The 24,653-nt window shown below is 44.0% G+C and overlaps 2 protein-coding genes across 4 annotated transcripts; one reads left to right on the forward strand and one right to left on the reverse strand.

The window, feature by feature from the left end:
• On the forward strand, positions 1 to 4,105 carry adi1 (acireductone dioxygenase 1). Of its 3 annotated transcripts, none has more exons than XM_064964518.1 (4): positions 1 to 59; positions 963 to 1,082; positions 1,239 to 1,418; positions 3,641 to 4,105. In XM_064964518.1, exons 1-4 carry the CDS (start codon positions 30 to 32, stop codon positions 3,755 to 3,757), a joined length of 447 nt encoding a protein of 148 aa, XP_064820590.1. In that variant the 5' UTR covers positions 1 to 29; the 3' UTR covers positions 3,758 to 4,105. The 3 variants fall into 3 exon arrangements, with proteins under 3 accessions (XP_064820590.1, XP_064820591.1, XP_064820589.1); XM_064964519.1 differs by lacking the exon at positions 1 to 59 and adding an exon at positions 146 to 394 and having other exon boundaries at positions 1,239 to 1,316; XM_064964517.1 differs by lacking the exon at positions 1 to 59 and adding an exon at positions 150 to 394.
• Positions 4,106 to 4,187: 82 nt separating this feature from the next.
• LOC135538643 (trafficking protein particle complex subunit 12-like) lies at positions 4,188 to 22,582 on the reverse strand. Its single transcript, XM_064964516.1, has 12 exons — positions 22,485 to 22,582; positions 20,757 to 22,117; positions 20,523 to 20,639; positions 12,757 to 12,870; positions 12,287 to 12,425; positions 11,052 to 11,164; positions 10,841 to 10,913; positions 9,924 to 9,997; positions 8,476 to 8,574; positions 8,287 to 8,387; positions 7,944 to 8,031; positions 4,188 to 5,103 (listed from the first exon to the last, which is right to left on the reverse strand). The coding sequence occupies exons 2-12, from the start codon at positions 22,104 to 22,106 to the stop codon at positions 4,861 to 4,863; spliced, it is 2,511 nt and encodes an 836-aa protein (XP_064820588.1). The 5' UTR covers positions 22,107 to 22,117; positions 22,485 to 22,582; the 3' UTR covers positions 4,188 to 4,860.
• Between the last annotated feature and the right edge of the window lie 2,071 nt (positions 22,583 to 24,653).

Here is a 24,653-nt window from a genome sequence, read left to right on the forward strand (position 1 = left end):
TTAGCTATCTACACATTTCTCTTTAAGGGATGAGGTGGGATCTATTAGAAGCTAGTAGGGTATTTATTTATATTTTCTCAGAAGTACTGAGTTTGGTAGCAGGATTTAGAAATGTGGAGCTAAAGTTGTAAACCGTCATTGACCACACACTCCAGCACAGTAGGTGGCAGAATGCAACTTTAACGGTTGCGGACCGCCATTACATCATAGAAAAACAAGAATAATAATAAGATTTATCTTTGTTTTAACATTTATTCAGTGCCATACCATGGCGTCGATTGAGGCTTGGTTTATGGACGATTCTGACGAAGATCATAGGATGCCACATAAACTAAACCCAAACGAACCCGTGTCTTTGAAGGAGTTGGAAAATATTGGGGTTTTCTACTGGAAGGTAGTTAGCTAACTAGCGAGCAAGGCGGTATAACAATTTGGTAACTTCAGCTATCAAGAAAAAGTTGTCAACGTTTAGCTGGTTACGTTATCTTCTTCGTTATTTACTGTCATTCACGTCTGTGAATGCAATTGTACACAAATAAATGTGACTGGCTAAATTGGATTACATAACAGTAGCGTCTGAGTCGCCAGCCTTGTCTCATAGACTAGACGTAACATAGTAAACGTTATTCCCGGGATGTCAAATTAGTATATTTTACGTTTGGTATAGTTACATAAAACGGGTTACTTAGGCCAAAATGAAAATAAGGTGTATGGGTATTCTTATAACGTGAACATCTAGCAATCCAAAGGTTGTGTGTTTGAATCTCATCACCGACAGCTTTAGCATTTTAGCTAATTTGCAACTACTTAGCATGTAAGCTAACTTTAACCATTTAACCTAACTCGTGACCTAGCTAATGTTAGCCACAAAAAAAATGATTTTTTTTATGAGACTAGAGACAGCTTAGATTTTATGAGACTAGAGACCGACTGGTTGATTCTGTACTGTCCATGTCTTCCAGTTAGATGCTGATATTTATGAAACAGACCCTGTGCTGGAAAAGATCCGTAAAGACAGAGGCTACTCCTACTCCGACATCATCACTATCGACAAGGACAAACTACCTAACTACGAGGACAAGGTAATGCCTGCGTACAGTGACAAGAACACATTTGAGGGTGCTCGGAGTCAAATTCCAATTGTTTCACTTGTTATTTTGTACGCCAATATTAGACTGATAATGATACTTTATAAAAGCACATTAAGTGTCCTGCCGTTTGTGTACTCTTGTCCCAAGCTGAAGATGTTTTTTGAGGAGCACCTTCACCTGGATGATGAGATCCGCTACATCCTGGATGGCAGGGCCTACTTTGATGTGAGGGACAGAGAGGACCGCTGGATCCGCATTGCCATGACCAAGGGAGACCTGATCACTCTGCCTGCAGGCATCTACCACAGATTCACTCTGACTGAGACCGTATGGCTCCATTTGTCATTTGGCTGTTTACAACACCTACAGTAAAACTGTCCAACATGGAGGGCATTCGATTATCTGGCCCGGGTTGCCCTGGTAGAAGGCGAAAAGCAATTGCATTAGTTTTGGAACCAGGCTTCCTCCCAGGCGTGAGCCAGGTGCCACGCTCGTGGCCGATGGTTAAGTGACGTAGGTTAAGTACGTGGAGTAATGAGTAGGTATGTGTTTTCACATGCAGAAGTGATTACTTTTGATAAAAATGCTATATCTACCTTCCTAATGAAAACTTGAACCTATATTTGATGGAAAAAAAATATGTATGTTTCTGAATGAAGCACCATGCTGCCTGGTTGACAACAAGACTAAGCGGTGCAGATTACTGTTCCAATTGAGAAGGGCCCTGATCCCTCATCACTTATGCTTTTTCACGTCACGGGCCACAGACCGGTACTCAGCATAATCGAATCCGCCCAGTGTTCCAAACAGGACATTATTTGTCTTTTTACCTAAACATGCAAACACCATCAGATAGAATTCATAGCGTGCAGTGCAGTGCACTGGAATGACATTCACTCTCATGGGATATGTGGCTCCCTCACTGCTTTTTCCTGTTGATATCACTGGCCATACAGTATTTTCAGAAAGCATTCATACCCCATTGACTTATGTTTTTGTTACTGCTTGAATTCCAAATGGATTAAATCTTTTTTCTCACCCATCTACACATAATACCCCATAATGACAAATTGAAAACATGTTTTAAGAAATATTTGCACATTTCTTAAATAAAATACAGAAATATCTTATTTACATAAGTATTCAATAAATGTTAGAATCACCTTTGGCAACAATTACAGCTGTGAATCTTTCTGGGTAAGTCTAAGAGCTTTGCACACCTGGATTGGACAATATTTGTACGTTATTCTTAAAAAATGATTCAAGCTCTGCCAAATTAGCAGGAACATTCAATGTCTTCTTGGTAAGCAACTCCAGTGTTGATTTGGTCTTAGGTTATTGTCTTGCTGAAAGGTGAGTTTTGTCTCCCAGTGTCTGTTGGAAAGCAGACTCAACCAGGTTTTCCACTAGGATTTTGCTTGTATTTAGCTCTATTCCATTTCTTTGTATCCTAAAAAACTCCCTAGTCCTTGTCCATGACAAGCATACCCATAACATGATGCAGCCACCACCATGTTTGAAAATATGAAGTGGTACTTAGTAATGTTGGAATTGCCCTAAACATAACTTTGTCCTGAATACAAAGCATTAATTTATTTGCCACATTTTTAGCTGTTTTTCTTTAGTGCCTTATTGCAAACAAATATTTTTATTCCTTACAGGCTTCCTTCCTCCTTTTCACTGTCATTTAGGTTAGTATTGTGGAGTAACTACAATGTTGTTGATACATCCTCAGTTGTTTTACCACAGCCATTAAGCTCTGTAACTGTTTTAAAGTCACCATTGGCTTTAAGTCATGATGAAATCCTTGAGCGGTTTCCTTCCTCTCCGGCAACTGAGTTAGGAAGGACGCCTGTATCTTTGTGATGACTTTGTGTATTGATACACCATCCAAAGTATAATAACTTCACCATGCTCAAAGGGATATTTAATGTCTGCTTTTTTTACATGTATTTTTTACCCATCTACCAATAGGTGCCCTTTGCGAGGCATTGGAACACCTCCCTGGTCTTGTGGTTGAATCTGTTTGAAATTCCCTGCTTGACTGAGGGACCTTACAATTATGTGTGGGGTACAGAGATGAGGTAGTCATTGGAAAATCATGTAAAACACTATTGCACATTGAGTCCATGCAACTTCTGACTTATGCACATTTTTACTGCTGAAATTTATTTCTGCTTGCCATAAAAAGGGTTGAATACTTAGACTCAAGCTTTTTGTTTAATTCATTTGTAAATTATAGAAACAATGGAATTGACATTATGGGGTATTGTGTGTAGGCCTGTGACAATCTGTGGAAAAAGTTGAGGGGTGAGTATAATTTCTGAAGGCATTGTAGACCGGTGCACCGCGGCTCAGCTTAATCAAACTCCCTCAATGTCTTCCGTCAGGTCATGTGGTTAGGATAGGATATGCACACACTGCCAGCAGTTGACCTATATGAATATGAGAATGTCTAGGTCTAGAGCCATACTGCATGTCCAAGTCAAAAGTAAGATTTTTTACATTTCAAGTAAAATGTTGATTGTTTTTCCTCATGCATTTTACAGAACTACACTCAAGCCATGAGACTGTTCGTGGGGGAGCCTGTATGGAAGGCCTACAATCGTCCAGCAGATGAGTTTGATATTCGCCAGAAGTATGTGAACGCTCTCCAATGTGCTTAAGACGAGCAACAGGTGGTACTGAATGGCTGCAGTGTCCATAGAATTACACGATTTCTATGACCAACCAATCTTCTAGGAACCAATTTAGTGGAGTTGGATAATCAAAGACTCATGACAAAGGCTTTTGTATTATCAGGTATTTCAACTCATGCAGTGCCTACATTGTAAGCAATTATACTAATTAAAACACCACTTTCTATGATTGTCTGTTGTATTGCACCACTCAAGGTCACATTCTATTTTTGTAACACTAAGTCCGTGAGAATCAAGTCTAGTAAGCTGTTTGTTACCTACGGTGAGCTAAAATGCCAGTAAGCTATCACATTAAAAAAAATCACTCTTCAATCATTTAGTTGTCTTAACTTTTCATTCTTCCAAAGTAATTGATTGTCACAAGTCTGGTCTCAATCAATAACCATTGTAAAAGGTCTACACCATGTTCAGTTTATTTGGATAAACAAGATTCCTTTTCTCACATCCAGAGCAATACAGTACACTTCAACAAAATCAGGTAAACACCACAACATGTAAACAAACAGTTATACTTAAGAGATCATTAGGATAATTCAATAAGTGATTTAACACTTTCCATTAATATATTTTCCCTACGAATAATAATATGTACAGTTGAATTATTCCATATCTATTTTACATTCCTTTTGTGGAGAGGGGTGGATCCTGAGCCAAGTCAATCATTGACCCTCAAATTCAAAAAGTTACAGAAGACCCTTTAAGTGTGGTTGATTTTACAGGACAAAATAACATGATTTACTCAGGTCTTAATCACACAGGAATACAAAATGTCTGCCTTGTCTAAAAACACTACTGTATGTATTCACATAGATATCCTATCAGCATTCACTTGTGAGTTACACAATCATCATCATTTCCATCACTACTAGTATAATATGGGGAGTGGATTTGCCTGCGCTGTGAGGACAGTTGTGTGCCTGCTCTGGAGTTCAGACAGGGTAATGCCCATGTTGTTTAGTGGAGTGTAATGACACTCAAGCCTAGGTCACACTCCTGATGGCCCCCTGTTCTTGCAAATGTTTTGCTCTAATCTTGTGACCTACAAGGGTCCCATACCTCCCTGGTTCCCTCTACACCAGTTTGAGGCACTGTGTGTTGAAGCTGTCTCCCTCTCGGCAGGCCACTGACTCCAGCAGGGCCTGTTTCTTCTGGGTGGAGCGGGACGACTCCAGCTCGTACATGGTGGTCAGGTTGAAAAGGACGCTCTCGTGGAGGTACAGGGCCGGGTCCTGTTGCACCAGGCCCTCCAGCTGTCTCAGCGACTCCTTCAGACGGCCCAGGTACAACAGGCACACTGCTGCATTGTTATTCGCCTGTAGAGGAGAGAGAGGTTGTTGGCCCGCAAGAAGAAGAGATGCCAGAAAGGTCTCAGAAGTGAAGGGAAAGCAGTGGTATTACTCTACTACTTAGTATCCCTTGATCATGTGTAATATTGTAGAATACAGTATACTGCACACTGTAGTATCCCTCGATCATGTGTAGTACTTACTATATCATTTTGTAGAATACTATACACGGTGGTAACCCTCGACCGTGAAGTGCTTACTATAGAATTTTGTAGTATACTGTAGAATACTATACTTCACACTAGTATAGTTTGATAATGTAGTGCTTACTTTAGAATGTTGTAGTATACTGGATAATACTATGTAATACTACAGTATTATCTGCAAAAAAACTGTAGTAAATAGATGGGTTAGTTGACGACGTCATGTTACCGACGCACACTCTTCAAATGGATCAGAAGTCCGTGAGTAGTTGTGATTCTGGATTGCCAGACAGCTACCAACAATGACAAGAAACTGCCATGTAGGGAATCTTGATACCATGTCTTGTTTTGACTGATTTCCAGTCAATGCTAATATGGAAAATTCGCTAGCCAACCAACAACTGTAACAATGTATTTGAGAGACAAGTGCACATTGTGCAAATGTATTTGTTTTCAATAAACATTGGAGATGAAATATAGTTTCCATGTTGTCAACAATCTAAGCCAACCCCGTCTTTTTTGGCCCATAGTTGCACACGCGTAATTTTTGTTGCTAAACAACCAACCCGTCTAGTACTACATTAATGTCCGCAAAAAAAACATAACTATAGTACTACATTAAAAAAAAATTGTTTAACGTATGCTTCACCCATTCCCCATATCCCAATTTGTGCCACCCATGAGTGAGAATCCTAATCCAAGTATAGATCATATATTGTGTTCGCTACAGGTTTTAGAAAAGAGCAGAAGCTCTGAACTATCAGTTCAGACTTGAGTCCTACCTACAGTACCAGTCAAAAGTTTGGACTCCTACTAATTCCAGAGTTTTTCTTTATTTTTTACAATTTTCTACATTGTATAATAATAGTGAAGACAAACTATAAAATAACACATATGGAATCATGTAGTAACCAAAAAAGTGTTAAACAAATCAAAATATTTTATGAGATTCTTCAAAGTAGCCACCCTTTGCATTCTCTCAACCTGCTTCACGAGGTAGTCACCTGGAATGCATTTAAATTAAGTGGTGTGCCTTGTTAATTTGTGGAATTTCTTTCCTTAATGGATTTGAGACAATCGGTTGTGTTGTGTCAAGGTAGGGGTGGTATACAGAAGATAGCCCTATTTGGTAAAAGACCAATTCCATATTATGTCAAGAACCACTCAAATAAGCAAAAGAAAAATGACAGTCCATCATTACTTTAAGACATGAAGGTCAGTCGATCCAGAAAATGTCAAGAACTTTAAACTTTCAAGTGCAGATGCAAAAACCAAGTGCCATGATGAAACTGGCTCTCATGAGGACCGCCACAGAAAAGGAAGACCCAGAGTTACTTCTGCTGCAGAGAAGTTCATTAGAGTTACCAGCCTCAGAAATTACAGCCCAAATAAATGCTTCAGAGTTCAAGCAAGACCCATCTCAACAATCAACTGTTCAGAGGAGACTGCGTGAATCAGGCCATTATGGTCGAATTGCTGCAAAGAAACCACTACTAAAAGGACACCAATAAGAAGAGACTTGCTTGGGCCAAGAAACACAAGCAATGGACATTAGACCGGTGGAAATCTGTCCTTTGGTCTGAGTCCAAATTTGAGATTTTTGACCGCCGTGTCTGCGAGACGCAGAGTAGGTGGACGGATGATCTCCGCATGTGGTTCCCACCGTGAAGCATGGAGGAGGTGGTGTGATGGTGCTTTGCTGGTGACACTGTCAGTGATTTATTTAGAATTCAAGGCACACTTAACCAGCATGGCTACCACAGCCTTCTGCAGCGATACGCCATCCCATCACGTTTTTACTACATGATTCCATATGTGTTATTTCATCATTTTGTCTTCACTATTCTACAATGTAGAAAATAAAGAAAAACCCTTGCATGAGTTGTGTCCAAACTTTTGACCGGTACTATACATGTTATGTAACATTTGCTCTTAGTATTTGCCCAGTAGGTTTCCTCAAGGAGAAAGCCCCCACTTTTATGTCAAAGATAAAACAAATAGTAAATACAGTATATGCTATAGATTTTACAACAGTAAACTTTACTACAGACATGTACATAAACACTGCAATGAATACTAGTGTACTTCCGCAAAAACACTACAGTGAATAAATATAGTAATACTACAGTATAATTTCATATGGGTATGTCGACAGGGGAGAGAACGCAGAAAGGAGTTTTTTTGCCTGCAGGGAGAGGAAAGAGGGCAATCTACGACAACTATACGTGATTAAGACTTAACACATTTTATAGGATACATCGGAAGTTTTACTTTCCTAGAAGACTGTAAATAAATAAATGTCCTGTGTAAAGAGAGGAGAGGGGACAAAGGCTTGAGGAGAGTAGGAAAATAATAATTATTCATCTACAGAAGGAGGAGAGAGAGGCATTTTCCTGAGGAAGAAAGGAGAAGAGCTCTGCACAGAGGAGAGGGAAGAAAGGCATTATTTGTCTAGGGAGAAGATAATGTTGCCTTAGGGGGAGAGAGGAAGGCTGTTTTCTTGCTTGAGGGGAAATATCATGAAGTCGAGGGGTGAGATCTGCCTCAAACTACAGTGCACTTATTTATTTACAGTCTTCTAGGAAAGTAGAACTTCCGATGTATCCTATAAGATGTGTTAATTCTAATTAATGTATAGTTGTCGTAGATTGCGTGATCACCTACCACAGGGTTTTTGGGGTCGATCTTTAGGACCTCTGCGAACGAGGAGTGTGCCTCTGAGTAGTTGTTCTGACTGAGGTAGATGAAGGCCCTGAACCACACAACACACACAGGTCAGCTGGGTTACTACAGAGACCTATCACATGACAATGTCACTTCAGTGATTCTGTGTGAAGATGGAATTGTGAATCAACACAGGGTGAATGACACCATTTTGTCTCCTAGCAAAGCATCACAAAGTGACCCCTGTGCCTGCTCACACCCTACAACTGTAAGGGAAGTCTGACAGAAGTACAGATAAATGAAACAGGAAATTGTTTAATTTATGACACACACTGATTCGTACCTGTTCATCAAAACGCATGTGTCTGTAGTTCCACTTCCCTTCTCCAGAGAGGCTCTCTCTACATCTAGGAAATACTTCTCGGCTGTTTTAATGTCTCCAATCTGGTCAAAAATAACAATTCAAACCAAAACGCATTATGTTGTGGAAAAAGTAGTTGAAATTGAAAGAGAAAAAGGTGTGTGTGTTCACCTGCAGGAATATGCGTCCTATCCCACTCAGCAGCTGTACTTTCTGCTGAGGCTCGTACTGGACGATGGAGTGATATGTCTCTACAGCCAGAACATAGTCCTAGATAAAGAGAGAGGGAGACAGACAGAGAGAGGGAGACAGACAGAGTGAGAATTAATCAAGTGTATTGACCATTAGTAGGGCGAGGTGTCCCTGGTCACACCGTGCCCCAGCCATGGCTGTTCTCTACCACACATCACATCGCTCACATGCTGACTGAACTGCTGAGCATGGCTGCTATGTATCTGGGGATGGGAGAGAGGTCAGTGAGTTGGTGCAATGTGTGTGTGTTTACATTCATGCTACCACCAGCAGATGGCGCTGTGTCTCTTTCTATGGTCCTATGTACAGAACGACTCCCCACTTTCTCTCTGTCCCTCTTTCTCCATCTCCCACTAACAAAGAATCCAATCAGGGTGATCCTATGGGATATTACTGGGAAGCCTGTGGTCTGCCATCATACATCTACAGACCAACACAAACAACATTTTACACACAACTGTCACTAGGAAAGAACAAGCAACATTATTAGAAAGCATTCTCTACTAAAGTATAGAGCCCTCAAACTCAACTCTGAACCTCAACGCCAGTTCTACTGCATTTTTTTCATTGTTCCCCTCTAATCAGGGACTGATTTAGACCTGGGACACCAGGTGGGTGCAGTTAATTATCAGGTAGAACAGACAAACAGGAGGCTCCGGACCACGTAGAGTCAGAGTTGAATAACCCTGGTATAGAGGGCCATTAAACATGATGAATGCCGTCTTCATCGAAGGAACTTGTCAAATGTATTGTGGGTGTCAGGTGAACACTGTGTCACTCTGCATCTGCCAATTACATTATGACTCCAAGCCATGATAGATCATCCAGAATGGTGGTTCTGTTACATGATAGCTTTGTGTTTCACTGTTCAATCATTTGGTCTAGACTCTGGGTGGACAGACAGTGTCTTGGTGCAGGATATGCCCAGGCTAGCGTCCGCCTGGCTGTTCCACTGTCAGCATGGGTCTCGAGACAGAGTTCTGGACTGAGGGGAAGACAGAATGAAGAGGAACGAACCAGACAAATGGCATCTCTCCTTATATAATGAAACACACACACCCGACAAGACCTCTAACACGTTTACTCACTATGCACCAAAACAATGCTGTTAAACCCAATAAGCCTTTATTAGCCATTGTGTGTGTGTGTGTGTGTGTGTGCATGGCTTGCTAGTTGTTATCCATTCCTCCGCTAGCTTCCTGACAGCCATGGACGGGCATGTGTGTGAATATGTGACTGGGCAAGTACGTCAATGAATGTGTGTGTTACAGTTGGTGTGTGTGTGTGTGCGCATACACCCACAGGGCACTCTGGTAGCTCTGTGCTGCCGTTATAGTCCCTCCCCCACCCACACGCGGAACACATACCTTCATCATGAGCAGACAGTTAGCCATGGCGTACATGACCCGACTCAGACGAGACTTCCACAGCTGAAGAGATGCTGCAACAAAGGAGGACCCATTGGTTTCATTTCAGACCTGTTGATTTATTTACCTGGACAATTTTAGCATTGTGGGACCAATTGAATCGACATTTCACTGTACAAAAACAGAGTTGAATATAACACACAACAGAAGCACGAGAGATGCAAATTCAGCACCTCCTTCGCCTTTCTCTCCCATCTCTCTATCCAACTACCCCCTCCCCTCATCACACTAGTATTCCCATCACCATCATCGTTGGTCTGAGAAGGGAGGGAAGACGCTGCAACTCCCTCTCCCACACACTAACTCTTTCTATCCTCAGGCTGATTGTATAGGCTGTCAGTGGGCTTGTTTGCGCTCAGCTGCAGCAAGATGTGTTCTCATATGCGTGAATGTGTATGGACTGGATTGTGTGTACAGTCATATTGTGTGTGTGTAGTGAACCTGTGTGTGTGTGTGTGTGTGTGTTCTGCTGACTGAGGCCATCACTCAGTGGGGGTCTATTGAGATGTGCTAGTCTTTGTTATTGAGTGCGTAGGAAGAGAAGCAGAGAGAGAGACTGACAAAGGAGTGAGGTGCAACTACCAGATCCCTCTGCATCTGAACAGTACAATGAACCAATTATTGAAAAGTTGGCCATGTCTTATGTATTGATTGTTTTCTCACGACTCAAAACCAACTGTCTCAATGGTCTATGCCCATTTAATAAGTTCCTTTAATATAAGACAAACAGCAAAATAGTGGCTTCACTGGGAAGAGGATGGCGGAGGTTGAATAACACTGGGTATAGAGTGTGGGTTTACGCCACTCTCTCAGATAGTGTGGGACAGGTGGGGACGAGACACTGTTCTGTACCGCACCTTGTCTGTTCTCCTGGGTGAGGTTGATCATGCTGCCGTCCTCTGCCAAGCCCTGCTCAAGGTTATCCAGGATCTATCAGGAGAGACCGCGTTTCATAAAAGGGGACACGTTGTAAACAAGGTAGTCTTCATTTTTCAACCCATTACTGACTTTATTGGAAAAAAACAAAAGCGAGGGAGGACACGAGAGAAAGTTGGTGTGTGAACTCACGGTCTGACAGACGGTCCTCATGCTGTGTAGTCTGTCCAGAGACTCCTGTGGTTTCCCCAGGTACTGAGGCAGCTCTGCATGCAGCACCCGCATCGAGAACGGAACCATGGAGCCTGAAAGAACGAGAGAGAGAGAATCTTCACACATATGTCATTCACAAACTCCCACAGACGAAACGTACAGATGGCGCTGAGAAACGTGTGTTGCAAAGCAGGAAGCCTCCTCTCCCTTTATCCAACACTCTCTTCCTCTCGCCCCTCTCTCCTGTGGAACGAAGGCCCTACCTAGAGGTGAGCAGTGAGTCATATGCCTGAGCTTTGAGCCTTTGATCTCTGGCTCTTTGATAGCTACAGAGGAAGCACCGTCTCGGTCTGTCTGTCGCTGTCTGTGTAGAGATTCTCTGGTAATCAGCGGCACCCATGAAAACACCCACGACTCCTATCTACAGCTTTACAGTGACGTCACAGAGAGAACAGCCATGTTCTGGAGTACTAAGGGTCAGGGGTTAAACTCGTTTCACTCTGTTGACCTAAAGAAACATCGGACTTGTCAGCTTCGTGTAGAAAGAGTGAACTAAATGAAAGTACATCCCATCATTTAGTGAAACTATGACTTGTTGGATGCAGATGAATAGTTTTATTTTCTAAGTTTCCTTTAAAAAAAAACATTAAACTTTTCCCTCTCACTTTGTAAACAAATGAATAACCGATTCTGTTTTTTTAAACAGTATATCCTGCTGGTTGTTTGAGAGGATATGCTTGGCGCTCGCTAATGTTCCTTCTAAGAGTTAGATCATGGATAATAGATATTGGATGGGGGCAGCAGACCTTCAGATGTCAATCTTTGATGCCAGGCAGGAAACTGTTGCCAGTATCTGTAGCCACCTAGGGCAGCACAAAGCATTTAATATTGAGGAATGGAAATTCAATCTGCTCTCCCCTTGGACTGCTGTGTGGTGTCGCTTCAAGCGTTCACCTCGGTTCTCTCGCTGTCTGTGTGTCCGCGGCCATGACTCTACAGCGATTGCCTCTACTATAGGAAACCCTAGGGCTGTAAAGACTAAAGCAATGGCACTACATCAGAGAGCTGCTCATGCAGAGTTAAAAGGGAAAAACAACAGTGGCTGTGAAATAAAGTGTTGTCTTTGGTTGTTAGCAGGGCTGGGGATTTCTATGGTTTGATCAGGGGGGGTGTCGGAGCGTTTGGTTAGTATTTTAAGTATAGATGGTGTGTACCTCTCCTCCCAGGGTATACAGTAGGATAGTATTCATAGTAGAGGTCAGGTTGGTCCAGGTTTCCAAACGGCTCCAGTTCCATCTCAGCGTTCTGGAACAGGCTCAGCTTGGTGAGCAGGGCCAGGCGAACAAACCACAGCTGCAACAACACACACTCCTGTCATCCTAGCCTGTTCCCACCCCCACCCACCCACTCTGTGGGTGTGTGTGTGTGTCAGCCCACTCTTGTCATCCTGAGTCTAATTCATGCAGGCAGCTCCTGGCTTTCACCCCCATCCTCTCCTCTACCACACACACACACACACACACACGTTAGTCTTACCTCTATTCCCCAGACACACTGTACCGACCCTTAGCTACATACGTGATCAGATACGTGACTTACACACATAAACCACTCTCACACATACAGGCATGTGCACCAGTATTGCCAAAGACAAACAAACATTTACAGACAGACACACAGGTACCTGTAGTGAGTCAGTGTTGTGGCTGGAGGGCTGGCCAGCCTTACCGTAGCCCTGACCATGAGCTGTCAGCAGTCTGCCTGTCAGGTCCACCGCAGCACGCCAGTTCTTCGTGCTCTACAGGGACAGAAGAGCCGCCGTTACAACAAAACCAACAGACAAGGTGAGAGGATAGGCACACACACACACACACACACACACACACACACACACACACACACACACACACACACACACACAGGACACGGTGACCGCTAAATTGAACCAACCAGAGATGCCAACCATAGCATTGTCAAGTGAGTTTATGACTGGTGGTATTAGTGGTAAGGAGCCAAAGACAGGGGACAGAGGGGCATAAGAGAGTGTGTGGAGTCGAGCCTCCCAATCAGTAAGGATGACAAGGTCAGCCCAGAGATTGGGTTTTCACTGCACGGCCATTCATCACAGCCAGCCAGCTAATTAGGCAGCAGAGGATTACACATGAAACAGAAGGGGAGGGGGGGTGAAAGGAGAATAGAAGAACAGAGAGGAGAGGAATGCAAGCTAGATCTGTTGAGTAAATAGAGGAGGGAGAGCCCAGTCACAACAGACAGCTTTCTTTCTATACTGGAGCACAGGTGGGGTGCCATCATGGGAGATTTCACTGGGTTATCATTAGTTAAACACACCCACAATGTCCTAATTATGACTAAACCCCACCCATTTCTACAACTTATCGACTTAAAATTGTATTTTAAACCTAACTGCAGCAACACTGAACCTTATGCCTACATTTTTGTAGCCAATTTTGACTTTGTGGCTGTGTTAATTTGTGATGACAATTTCACTGGGACAATGAAAGACATCCTTTCTCCCCCCTCTCACTCTTCCACACACACACACTCCCTCCCTCCCTCCCTCCCTCATGCCAGTGTCCCTGGTGCCTCTAAATCTTCATTAGGGGGTGAAATGAAGCTGAAAACGAGAGACATGGAGATGGCCAAAAGCAGCTGCAGCCACTGAGACAGAACCCACGGCAGTCCCCAGGGAGTTTGGGGAAAGTTACCTGAGTTTACAACCCTATACTGTCCACGCATACACTCGCACGACCCTATACTGTCCACGCATACACTCGCACGGCCCCATACTGTCCACGCATACACTCGCACGGCCCCATACTGTCCACGCCACACTACTGTCTGTCCACGCATACACTCGCACGGCCCTATACTGTCCACGCATACGCATGTACTGTCCACGCATACACTCGCACGGCCCCATACTGTCCACGCATACACTCGCACGGCCCCATACTGTCCACGCATACACTCGCACGACCCTATACTGTCCACGCATACACTCGCACGGCCCCATACTGTCCACGCATACACTCGCACGACCCTATACTGTCCACGCATACACTCGCACGGCCCTATACTGTCCACGCATACACTCGCACGACCCTATTCTGTCCACGCATACACTCGCACGACCCTTGTGAAATCAACCATATCCCATAATGTAGTGGCACCAAGTCGTAAGTAGGCTTGAAAAAGAGCGCCACCTGTTGGCTCGGTGGGTGGTCTCCGAAAGGGGTGCCGGTCTAGTATAGGCACAACTTTTCCATAGTCCTGGTAAGAGACTGATAACAACCAGCAGAATACAGGGATAGCCTGCAATTCAAATGTTATTTCACACCCAATACAGGCACACACACAACTTCACAGAGGAGGGAACTGTTGGTGATGCAACTGGAAAGCTCCAGAAGTGCTAACAGAGGAGCCTGTAAACAACGGGGTCCACACCTCTGTTCCCTGCACGTGGGGTAGGCAGAGTTGAGGGCAGGTAGGCTACTTGTTTCCGGAATTAGATGGCTGTGAGTTAGTGTTCAGGAGAGGGACAGTAAGGGTTTTCAACAAGGGGTCGTTCCATCTCAAAAAGCACAAGAAAGAGGATCGACAACCACCATCTAGATTGTTCCTAAATGTATTCTGTTGTCAGAAACAAAAGATTAGCATTCCTACAACTGATACTCGTTGTTGGGGTGGGTTTGGTGCGGGATCTATGGGTGGCTTTTTACAATCTCATTGCTAGAACAAAAGGTTAGGTCCAAATCATATGTGAGGTACTATATTCATTGAATATTATATGAAATGGCTAATTTGGGTGCAATCAATTAGCTTAACTTCTAATGATCAAAATCAAATTATTTCCCAACAAAAATAATGTTGCAGGAATGCTAATCTTCTGTTTCTAACGACAGAAATGATTTCAGAGCCATCAGAGATGGTGGGTGTCATGGCTTGCTGAAATGCCATGGAATGACCCACCAAGACCGATGTTAGTTAGTGCCATCATGCATACCCAAACACCCAACAGCATCAATAATCCCAGGTGTGAGAAAGGTCTATTAGAAGAGGTGAGAGAGAGAGAGAACAGTAGATGAACATGACTAATACACTGAACAAAAATATAAAAACGCAACACGTAACAATTTCAAAGATTTTTACCGAGTTCCAGTTCATAGAAGGAAATCAGTTCATTGAAATAAATGCATTAGGCTCTAATCTATGGATTTCACATGACTGGGAATGCAGATATGCTCCCTAACAGGGATGTAAACTAATTGTTTTTGTGCATATGGAACATTTCTGGGATCTTTTATTTCAGCACATGACACATGGGACCAACACTTTACATGCTGTGTTAATATATTTTTTCAGTATATACATTTACCTCCGCTCAAATTACCCTGCAATAAGAGCCAATCGGATCCTCCTAAATCAAGTGAGGATGCATTAAGACAGAGAAGTTGCTGATTATATTGAGTGATATTTAATGAGGAAATGCGGATGAACGCAGAATGTGTACAGAGCAGGGCCACAGTGCAGGCCTAAATGAAAACTCCTGTCTCTCACACTGGGGAAGGAAGTGGATTAGCCACAGTTTGCATGCATAGTGTTCATGTACAGCCACCGGGGAGGCAGGGGTATGAGCTTCCTTTCAGCTCATCCCTTTGTATTCACCTGATTTAAAAATAAATAAATAAATAAAAGGTCCAACAGAAGCCCTTGTGAGTACTACAGACGCGTGGCGTGCTCTCACGCACGCACACAGCTGGGGGAGAGAGAACCAATAGGATTTACAAGCCAGCTAGTGTCTGCTTGACTAGCCACAGTTCTGAAGGGGCAACAGCGAGAGACTCCAGAGCCAGTAAAACCAATCAGGCCTTGGGCCCCCGCCAGGGAGCTCCATCCCCACCCCATAGGAGAAGAACAGAGAGACTTCACTCCAGCCTACTACTTCAATAGAATACCACTGGATTCCCTACTCATACAAAACACACAGAAACAAACACAAGGCTGTGTTTGCAATTAGCAGCGTCACGGGTTTAAAAGGGGCGAGGATTCTTAAATTGGGTTGAAGATCACAAGTTTTAGAGATTTTCCTTTTGTGAAGTAGAAACTCCCTGAAGCGAAGCTCACTGCACACCCACTGCCAGGCTTCTCGTGAGACGCCAGCCTCCAGCCAAACACAGTAGAAAGGCTACTCGCCCTGCTCTGCCTAACAAACTAAAGCTCCTGTGCCACTTCAATTTAGCCCCAGAATTTTGAATGAATAGAGGGGAGAGACAAAAGAAAGGTAGTATGCAAAACACACTAGCATCTCTAAGGCCTTGCTAGTGACTAACTTGTCTTTGATGCTTTGGTGAAGGGCTGTAGGCTCTGTATCAGTGGCCCTGAGTGCCAGTCCAGGGCTTTGCCTCCAGGCCAAGAGGATGGACTGACTGGCTGACTGTTCTAAAGACCACCGTAGTTTCTGTTTGAAGGGATCTATAGCCCTGGGACAATGGTATAGATCACATGACTGATATGAAGGCATTTGGAAGTAACTAGTTTAGTAGGGATTGCTATAGCAACTCTGTATGACCCTGTCATGGCTGTCTCTGGGAGAGTTCTGAACAGCTTTCCTTTGGGTGACCGTGTTTGATGACGTTGTCCACAGATGGATTTAAAGGCCTCATTCTCCCTTTACAAAACTCAGTACCTAGCTGTAGCTACATTGCCACGCTCGGTGCTTATGCCCAGGACCAGTGCTGAAGAGCACTGACTGCCATAGCATAGGACAAACAGCTGACACAGCTAGTCCAGATCTCAATGTTGTAATGGGTTGAGGTAATGACAACTCTGCTGCACACCTCCAGGTAGCTACTGTATAATGCAGGTCATTGTGGTTACAGATGGGAGGGAGCGTCAAGGCCAAGGCTGACCCAGCCAAGGTGGGAGGAAGGTGGGGATGATGCTAATCATACCTCCCCTCCCCTTCCTCCACTGGACATATGGCTCCGGCACAGACGGGCCTGGCCCCAGGCCCAGACACCAGCACACTAGGGAGAGAGGGAGGTCATCAGCCCCAGAGGAAGAGAGGGATGGAGAGAAGGAAGGAGAGAGGTGGTTAATCAGAGTGACAGATTAACCAGCCCAGGGCCCTGCTGAGAGAGCGGGGACGCTGACCAGCCACAGGGAGAGCGAGGAGACAGGTCACCGGAGGGAGAGAGATGAGAGAAATATAAGCCCTAGGCCAATATGACTATGGAGAGAGGGGGGGTGGGGGGGCAGGTCACCAGAGGGGGGGGAAGGAGAGGGGCCATGGGTAATGCTGAGCAAGAGGAGGCATTGGCCGGCTGACATTGGCCACAAGAGACAAGAGACGGGTCACAACACAAGCCTCAGAGGAAATGAGGAAGGGATGAGAGGGAGGGAAGAGAGAGAAAAAAAAAATAAAGTCCCTGAGCCCTGCTGAGCAAGAGGGGAAATGCTGACGGGCCGACTCAGGGGAGAGGACAGACGGGTCACTAGCTCTCAAAGGAAGGGTAGAGAGAGGGATGGGAGGGAGAGAGAGAGACATCCTGAGGGATAGAGGACAGTGAACCAAGCGGAGAGAAAGAGGATCTGGCTCTCCCTCTACAACACCAACATTCAACAGGGTTTGGGTCAGTCCTAAGTCAAAGTGCGGAGCTATGATATTTGGACTCAGTTACTGTATGTTCAGGTGGTGTTAATAATATTATCTGAGCTCGCCTATGAATAATGTTCTCTCAGTGGTGTATATCACCACTGTCTGTCTGTATCAGCGGGGGATGGGGAGAGAGCGAGAGAAAGAGAACGCAGCATCTGTTCTCAAAGCCTCGCTCTTCTCCACAGAGGCCGTTTCCTCCTTTTCATCCCTCGCTTCCCCTCCCCTCATCTCTCTTCTTTCCCAGCCTAATAGCTCTCTTCCTCCCTTCCCATCTCTTCTCTCTCGTCCTTCCTCTCCCTCTCCTCTGTTCTTCCCTTCCATAATCTCTGTGCTCCTCCCTCCATCTGTGATAGCCAGCGTTTGTGTGTTCTCTCAGAGGGAGTGTGGTGGCAGTGGGTGCAGTCAAACTCTGGCACTGCAGCATGAGTCACTGCCAGCTCCCAGCAGCCCCCAGAATCAGGAGGGAGTACACACACACACACACACACACACACACACACACACACACACACACACACACACACAAGCCAGAGGGAAGACTCACACACATCTCTATACAGCCATAGGGCACATCTAATTAGTCACTACAACCCCAAGGTAAACATAGCTCTGTGTGAGCGCGCACACACACACACACCAGGGTTTCTAATAGCCAATAAATAGAATTGGTGCAGGCCAATTGTCTGGGAGAAGAAGAAAAAAAATCCCATTGCAAGATGCTTTTTAGCCTATTCATTGATGGAAATACCAGTCGACGTAAATACATTTGACCGGTCATGCTTGTCGTCTATAGATTCATTTGCATAATTTTGTGGAATGACATTGGTGAGTGTGTATTTTTGTTTGTTGTTATGATTCTTATTTATCACACGTTCAGAGCATATAGATACAGAGCGGGAAATCTGTCAAGACAGCACAAGAGCTGCTGCTGGATTGAACATGTGCTTTAAAGCCAAATCATTGCACAATTCTAAATGCAATTGCATTGCGTGGCCATGATTAAAAAGAGCTGCTATTTTTATTTCTCAACTGGAATTTGAAGCTCACTTCCCATTCACCATTCAAGTGCATAGGCAACAGTAGGCAAGCTAGTTATTGCATCTTTAGATCTCCAATTGTTCAACATTTCTAACGGATATTCTCATATCTGTCATTTTCCCGCTTATTGCATTATGGAACAAACATTTGTGCGTAGCCTACTGCCGTGTGCACATCGCTGCGCTTATAATGTGAAGAAATAATATTTGGTCAACATTTTAAGGTAAATATTCTGTTCTGTTGCATCAGCCTCATTGCTTTTTAATTTTTATGTACTGGTCGTATGAATTTGTGCTCTATCGTCCTGCAACTGTCCCAGAGTTGGTTTGGAGTAGTCTATATCTTTCTCGCACAGAACGACAAGCTGACCAAAAGAATAGGTCAAATTTTCTACTATGGGGGATAGTAAATTGACATAGGCTAGTGATTTTGCTGTTCATTACTCATCTTGTGGGCAGTTATTCTACCATCTTCAAAGTGAACATGGGAATTCAGTAAATTATGTGAAGAGGAATTACCATAATCTATAAATGAGTCTTTCTATAAACAAATGGGGCCAATGTGTGACATTGGGATAAACATTTCAAAATAGTTTCAAACAAAAATAAAGATTTTCACGCAGCTCCGAATGTGGGAAAGTGAATATATGAAAATTGGCCCATAACAACATAGCCCTCGGACCATATATACTTTATTAAGCATGGCTCATAGACAAATTCAAGGACTTTTTCAAGCACTTAATTGTTATTTTCAAGAATCTCAATGTTATACAATTGCAAAATACATAGGGCAAAATATAGAACCCTTCCCTCCCAAGAAACATGCAAAAGTAGGCCATTAACACTAACACACACCATGCCAACATACACCAAGTGAATGAAGAAACAGACCACCCAACTGTCTCAAATTCGGTGCAATCAATCATAACTATTGATCAGTGTCAGGTTGATAGGCTGGGCCGGCTGGAGCTGTGAGGGCCACAGTGGAGGAGCAAAACCCATTGACATTTCAACAGACCTGCCTCACTCACAATCTGTGTGTGTGTGTGTATTCCTGGAGGACCACAGCCCAGTGCCAGGTGGGAGTGTGAGCAGAAGGCTTTGAAATATGCAAACAGCTCCCATGCATTAGACATCAGCACAGCAGGAGAGAGAACTCGAAGCCTGGAGGATCTCTCTCTCTCTCTCTCTCTCTCTCTCTCTCTCTCCCCCCTCCCCCTCTCTCTCCCCCTCCTACAGGGCATACGCTTTAAATACCAAGTGCAGGTCAGGGGCATTTGCTAAAATAGGGGAAGGGGAGGAAAGAGGAGAATGAGGTCATGGAGGAGGAGAGGTCACTATGCAGACTAATTGACATGCTTTATGGAGGGATAGGGGAGTCAGGTGAACCAGAGAAATTGTAGGCAATTTTATGGGGCTGTGCTATTAACAACCATTCAATGAGGGAGGTGAGGCATACTCTAGGTAGTCATCATAGAATGTCACAAGCGTAACTGCTACATACAAACAGCAATTTACGCTGTCTTCACTCACTGAATAAGTAGAAGTGCAAGCTCTTTCTGTGCATTCTAGTTCTTTCAAATGGAGGGGAATGCAAAGGCGAATTATTATATATATTTTTAAGTATGGGTAAACCAAGCTTCCATGAAAGTCGTTTCCAACAAGGCTGTTACATATAGATGTATAAAATACCTGTTCACACAAACACATTAACATGCACGCACAGTGACTCACAATGAGTTGTTTGAGGCCCAGGAAGGACTGTTCTACAGAGTTCGCTGTAAGGACCTGTCTCTTCATAGCCGCCTGCTCCCCCATTAAACGCACCATCAGATCCTTCACAGCATCACCCTGAAACGCACACACAGAACTGGTCAGTGGTCACAATCAGTTAGGGCCAAGAGAAAATGACTAGATCTCAACATGTATGGAATCCCAGCTCTATGGGCAAATGGCAAGCTAACCCACCTGCAGGTTGTCAAACTTGAGTCCGGGCATGGCCAGGCTCTCCCTCTCCACAAACACCTGGCTGTAGTGCTGCGTTGCCATGGAGATCAGCACCTTCCTGGTCTCCTCAGAAGGCAGCCAGGCATCGTACCTCTTATCAGCCTCACTCATGTTCAGTGCCGTGGCAAACGGGTCATCTCCCCCCGAGAACACAGCCTGCAGCTGGGTGAAGGGCTGAGGAGGGGCTGTGGCCGGGGCTGGCTCTACTGGAGCCTGTTGAAGAGGCCTGGGGGAGGCTTCAGTCTGGGTAGGCCCAATGAAGGAGTTAGGGGTGAGGATGCCGGACTCCGTAAGGCCAGAGGTGGACAGAGAGGACCCAGAGGAAGCAGAGAGCTGGCGTTCGGGTGGGGCGGCTGACTTTGGGGACTCTGCGTTGGGGTTGCTGATAGAGATGAAGGAGGAAGTAGTGAAGGAGTCAAAGAAGTCAGTAGCCGGGTTGACATGGCCACTGTCAGAGAAGAACTTGCTGAGGCTGGGGCTGGGCTGGCAGACCAGGGGAGCCAGTTGACTGGGGGTAATCTCTGTGCTCCCCCCGGTGCCACTACTGAAGCTGGGAGATTTAATGAGGGTAGGCTGGAAGCCATCCGGAACCAGGGCCTGGGCTTTGGGCTGGCTGCCCTGGCTGAATATGGTGCACACAGGGATGGATTCATCCTTGGATGTGGTCTCTTTGCTGCTGGCTTCCAGGGCTGCTGCCTCCGGCTTGGGGCTGCCTGAGCTGGGGGTGCTGTCCTCTGGGGTTACAGCAGAGACAGAGACAGTGATAACGTCCTGGTCATCAGTGGTTAGCTTCTGTTTCACATTCTCCAATGGTTCCTCAGGACTAGAGGCTACTGGACTTGTCTGCATCATCGCTGCCTCTATCTTGATCTCAGTAGTGTCTTGTCCAATCAGATCATCCATTTTCTCCTCCACCTCCTCCTCCTCCTCTTCCTCCATTAAGGTTTCTTTAACCACTGCTGCTGCTGGCTCTTCCTCCCTCTCCTCAAACTGCTCCAGCAGGTTGTCCATGGGAACCACATCATCCTCCTCACTGTTGTTGGGGGAGTCAGAGATCATGACACTCTCCATCATCTGGTCATTGAGCTTGTCCATCAGGCTCTCTGAGGGCGTGCTGTGGCTGTCCTCCTCTGGAGTGATGAAGGACTCACCCCCCAGGTCGATGCTCTCCTCCTGGAAATGGACATCAGAGGAGGGAAGGAGGGATGGCTGAGGAGAGATAGGGGCTTCACTCAGGCTGGGTTTAACCTCCACTGCCCCTGTGATGTCAAGGGTGACTGGCCTCTGGGCAGGAGTCTCGTTGTTGTCCATGATTCTTTGCCCTGAGGAATAGCATAGCACGGGGAAATAAAGTAGATCCACATAAAACATGACATGGATTTGTAAGTACGTGCGTTAAAGTATAGGTAATGCATTTGGTATTTCTTAAACTGGGCTATAGTAGAATATTGTTGTGGCTGTTGCGTGATGACGATAGGCTAATTGCTTGACTAGCTAGCCAGCTATTTAAATAGCTTGTTAAGCTAAGTTAACAGTGCTTCAAATGGCGAAACGGGACATTAGCTAGTTTCATAAAAGTATTAATACAAAACACTTGTTTACAGAAATCACATGTAGCGATGCATCAGAATCTCCTGTAAACGAGCTGTAAACGAATACATGTTAACAAAAAAGGGAGAGTTACGTTACCTTTGCTTAGGAACGATGACAGTTACGGCAATAGTGCGCCTGCGTTAGTTTTCCAGGAAGGGAAATGTACGGTGTCCTAGAGGGTTGAAATTTCATACGCAACTGTCAAATGGGTATTCTTGAAGATTTTACGCATTTTAAAACATAAATATCAGCTTTTCCCAAACATATTTACGGGTATTTACTATACCGTACGTAAGTATTCATTTTTACGTTTGCGGAACTATAATAACGTCCAGGGAGGTGATGGATAACCAGTACAAGCCGCTTATTTGTGAAACCTCAAATTAAACGTTACGCTTTCTATCAATAATCATAAGCTTGCATCAGAAGTGGGAAATGGAGGACGATGCACCTGTCATATACGGCCTCGAATTTCAGGTACAGTCAGTTCCATGCATTTGCTTGATAACGTTAATGCTATGTCAGACAACCCCCTAGCTAAGAATTTAACCCCAGTGACAGCTGAGTTGTATTCAATGTATGTCAACATTGTTACTTTGCAATTATATCATTCATTTTTACAATGTGTCAATTGTTTCTATCTTGTTGTTTTGCTTCTCCAGGCTCGTGCACTTACTTCCCAGACAGCTGAATCAGATGCCATTCGATTCCTTGTGGGCACCCAGTCCCTCAAATTTGACAATCAGGTGAGTCAACCTACTACACAGCTGTATATGGGCAATTCCATGGTAATGTTTTTTCACCTTAAAATGTTTGCCAAACAAAAAACAAGGTTCAACAAACCATACAACTCCATGCACCAGGACTACAAAAACAAGACTACAAAAACACATTTCCTGGAAGATCTGTGCAAACGCAAAATTTGGTCATGGATTTTCGGTCAAATTTACCTCTGATTGTTGCGACCAACATCTGCTCCGAATTTATTAAGTTTCAAATATGTCTGCCAAAAAGAATTGGGTGTCAACTATGACATAACACCTTGAGTTTGAAATAATAGATTTTAGTTCTTGAACTACAGAAAGTGACGTGTATTTACACCCGGTAACAGAACTATGTACTACACAGAAATGCATAATTGTGGATATGAATGTCATTCTCTTCATGGTGATTTATCCTAAATAGGTACACAAAGGCTTAAATATGCAATATCCTCCTTTGCATATTTGGGTATTAATCTACACACTGGCAAACAAGACAATTTGGTTGGTTCAGACCTGACCAAATCTGAACCAGTCATAGATGTCTATGTTTCACAAGTTTGGACATCAAAGTACAGCACAGTAAAGCTCAGTAGAGTACAGTAGAGTTCAGTACAGTACAACACATTAGTGTACTCAACTCTAGTGTGCTCAACTGTGTACTGGCCGTTCCGGACTGTACCAAAACTGAAAAAACAATGTCTGTGGACATTAAAATTAAAGACAAGGCAGACTGACCAAATTTCTACTACTTTTCAACTTCGGTTGTTACTAAGTGGGCAAGGATGCTGGTTATGGAGTCTCTCAGAAATCAAAGCCTTTGCTTTCTCATACCTTTTAAGACCTTTTCTGGTAGATGTTTTCTGAGACCTATTTTTCCATCTGTTTGATCAGAAATCAAAGCCTTTACATAGTCCTAATATTTAGGATAGAAAATGTAAAAAGAGGGGGCTCATTGTGTCAGTAAGAGCTAGGAGAGGTATAGTAACTGGAGAGAGCGAGAGGGAAGGGTTGTCCAGACTGTTTTCATTTTACATTTACGTAATTTAGCAGGCAATCTTATCCAGAGTCACGTACAGTAGTGAGTGCATACATTTATCCTTTTTTGTACTGTTCCCCCGTGGGAATCGAAGCCACAACCCTGACATTTCGCTACACTCGCATTAACATCTGCTAACCATGTGTATGTGACCAATCAAATCTGATTTGACATTGCAAACACTATGCTTTACTAACTGAGATTTCTTTTTATCTCACTAAAGAGAAAGAAAACAGTTATGAGTTGAATATTACAGTACGCCAGTGGAAGGGAGAAATGTAGCAGGTGACCCAACTGTAGTCTGTTACTACTATGCTTTACCATTGCAGCCAATTCAATTGCAGTAATTCTGTTACAGATTTTTCGGAAATTCTGCTCCCAATTTGGTAACAGAATTTCAAGGTGCAATAACTTAATAAATCATAAACCAAATGGATATCAGTAAAAAATATATATATAATTTGT

The sequence above is a fragment of the Oncorhynchus masou genome, unplaced genomic scaffold, assembly GCF_036934945.1.
Source record: "Oncorhynchus masou masou isolate Uvic2021 unplaced genomic scaffold, UVic_Omas_1.1 unplaced_scaffold_1___fragment_2___debris, whole genome shotgun sequence".
Taxonomy (NCBI): Eukaryota; Metazoa; Chordata; class Actinopteri; order Salmoniformes; family Salmonidae; genus Oncorhynchus; species Oncorhynchus masou.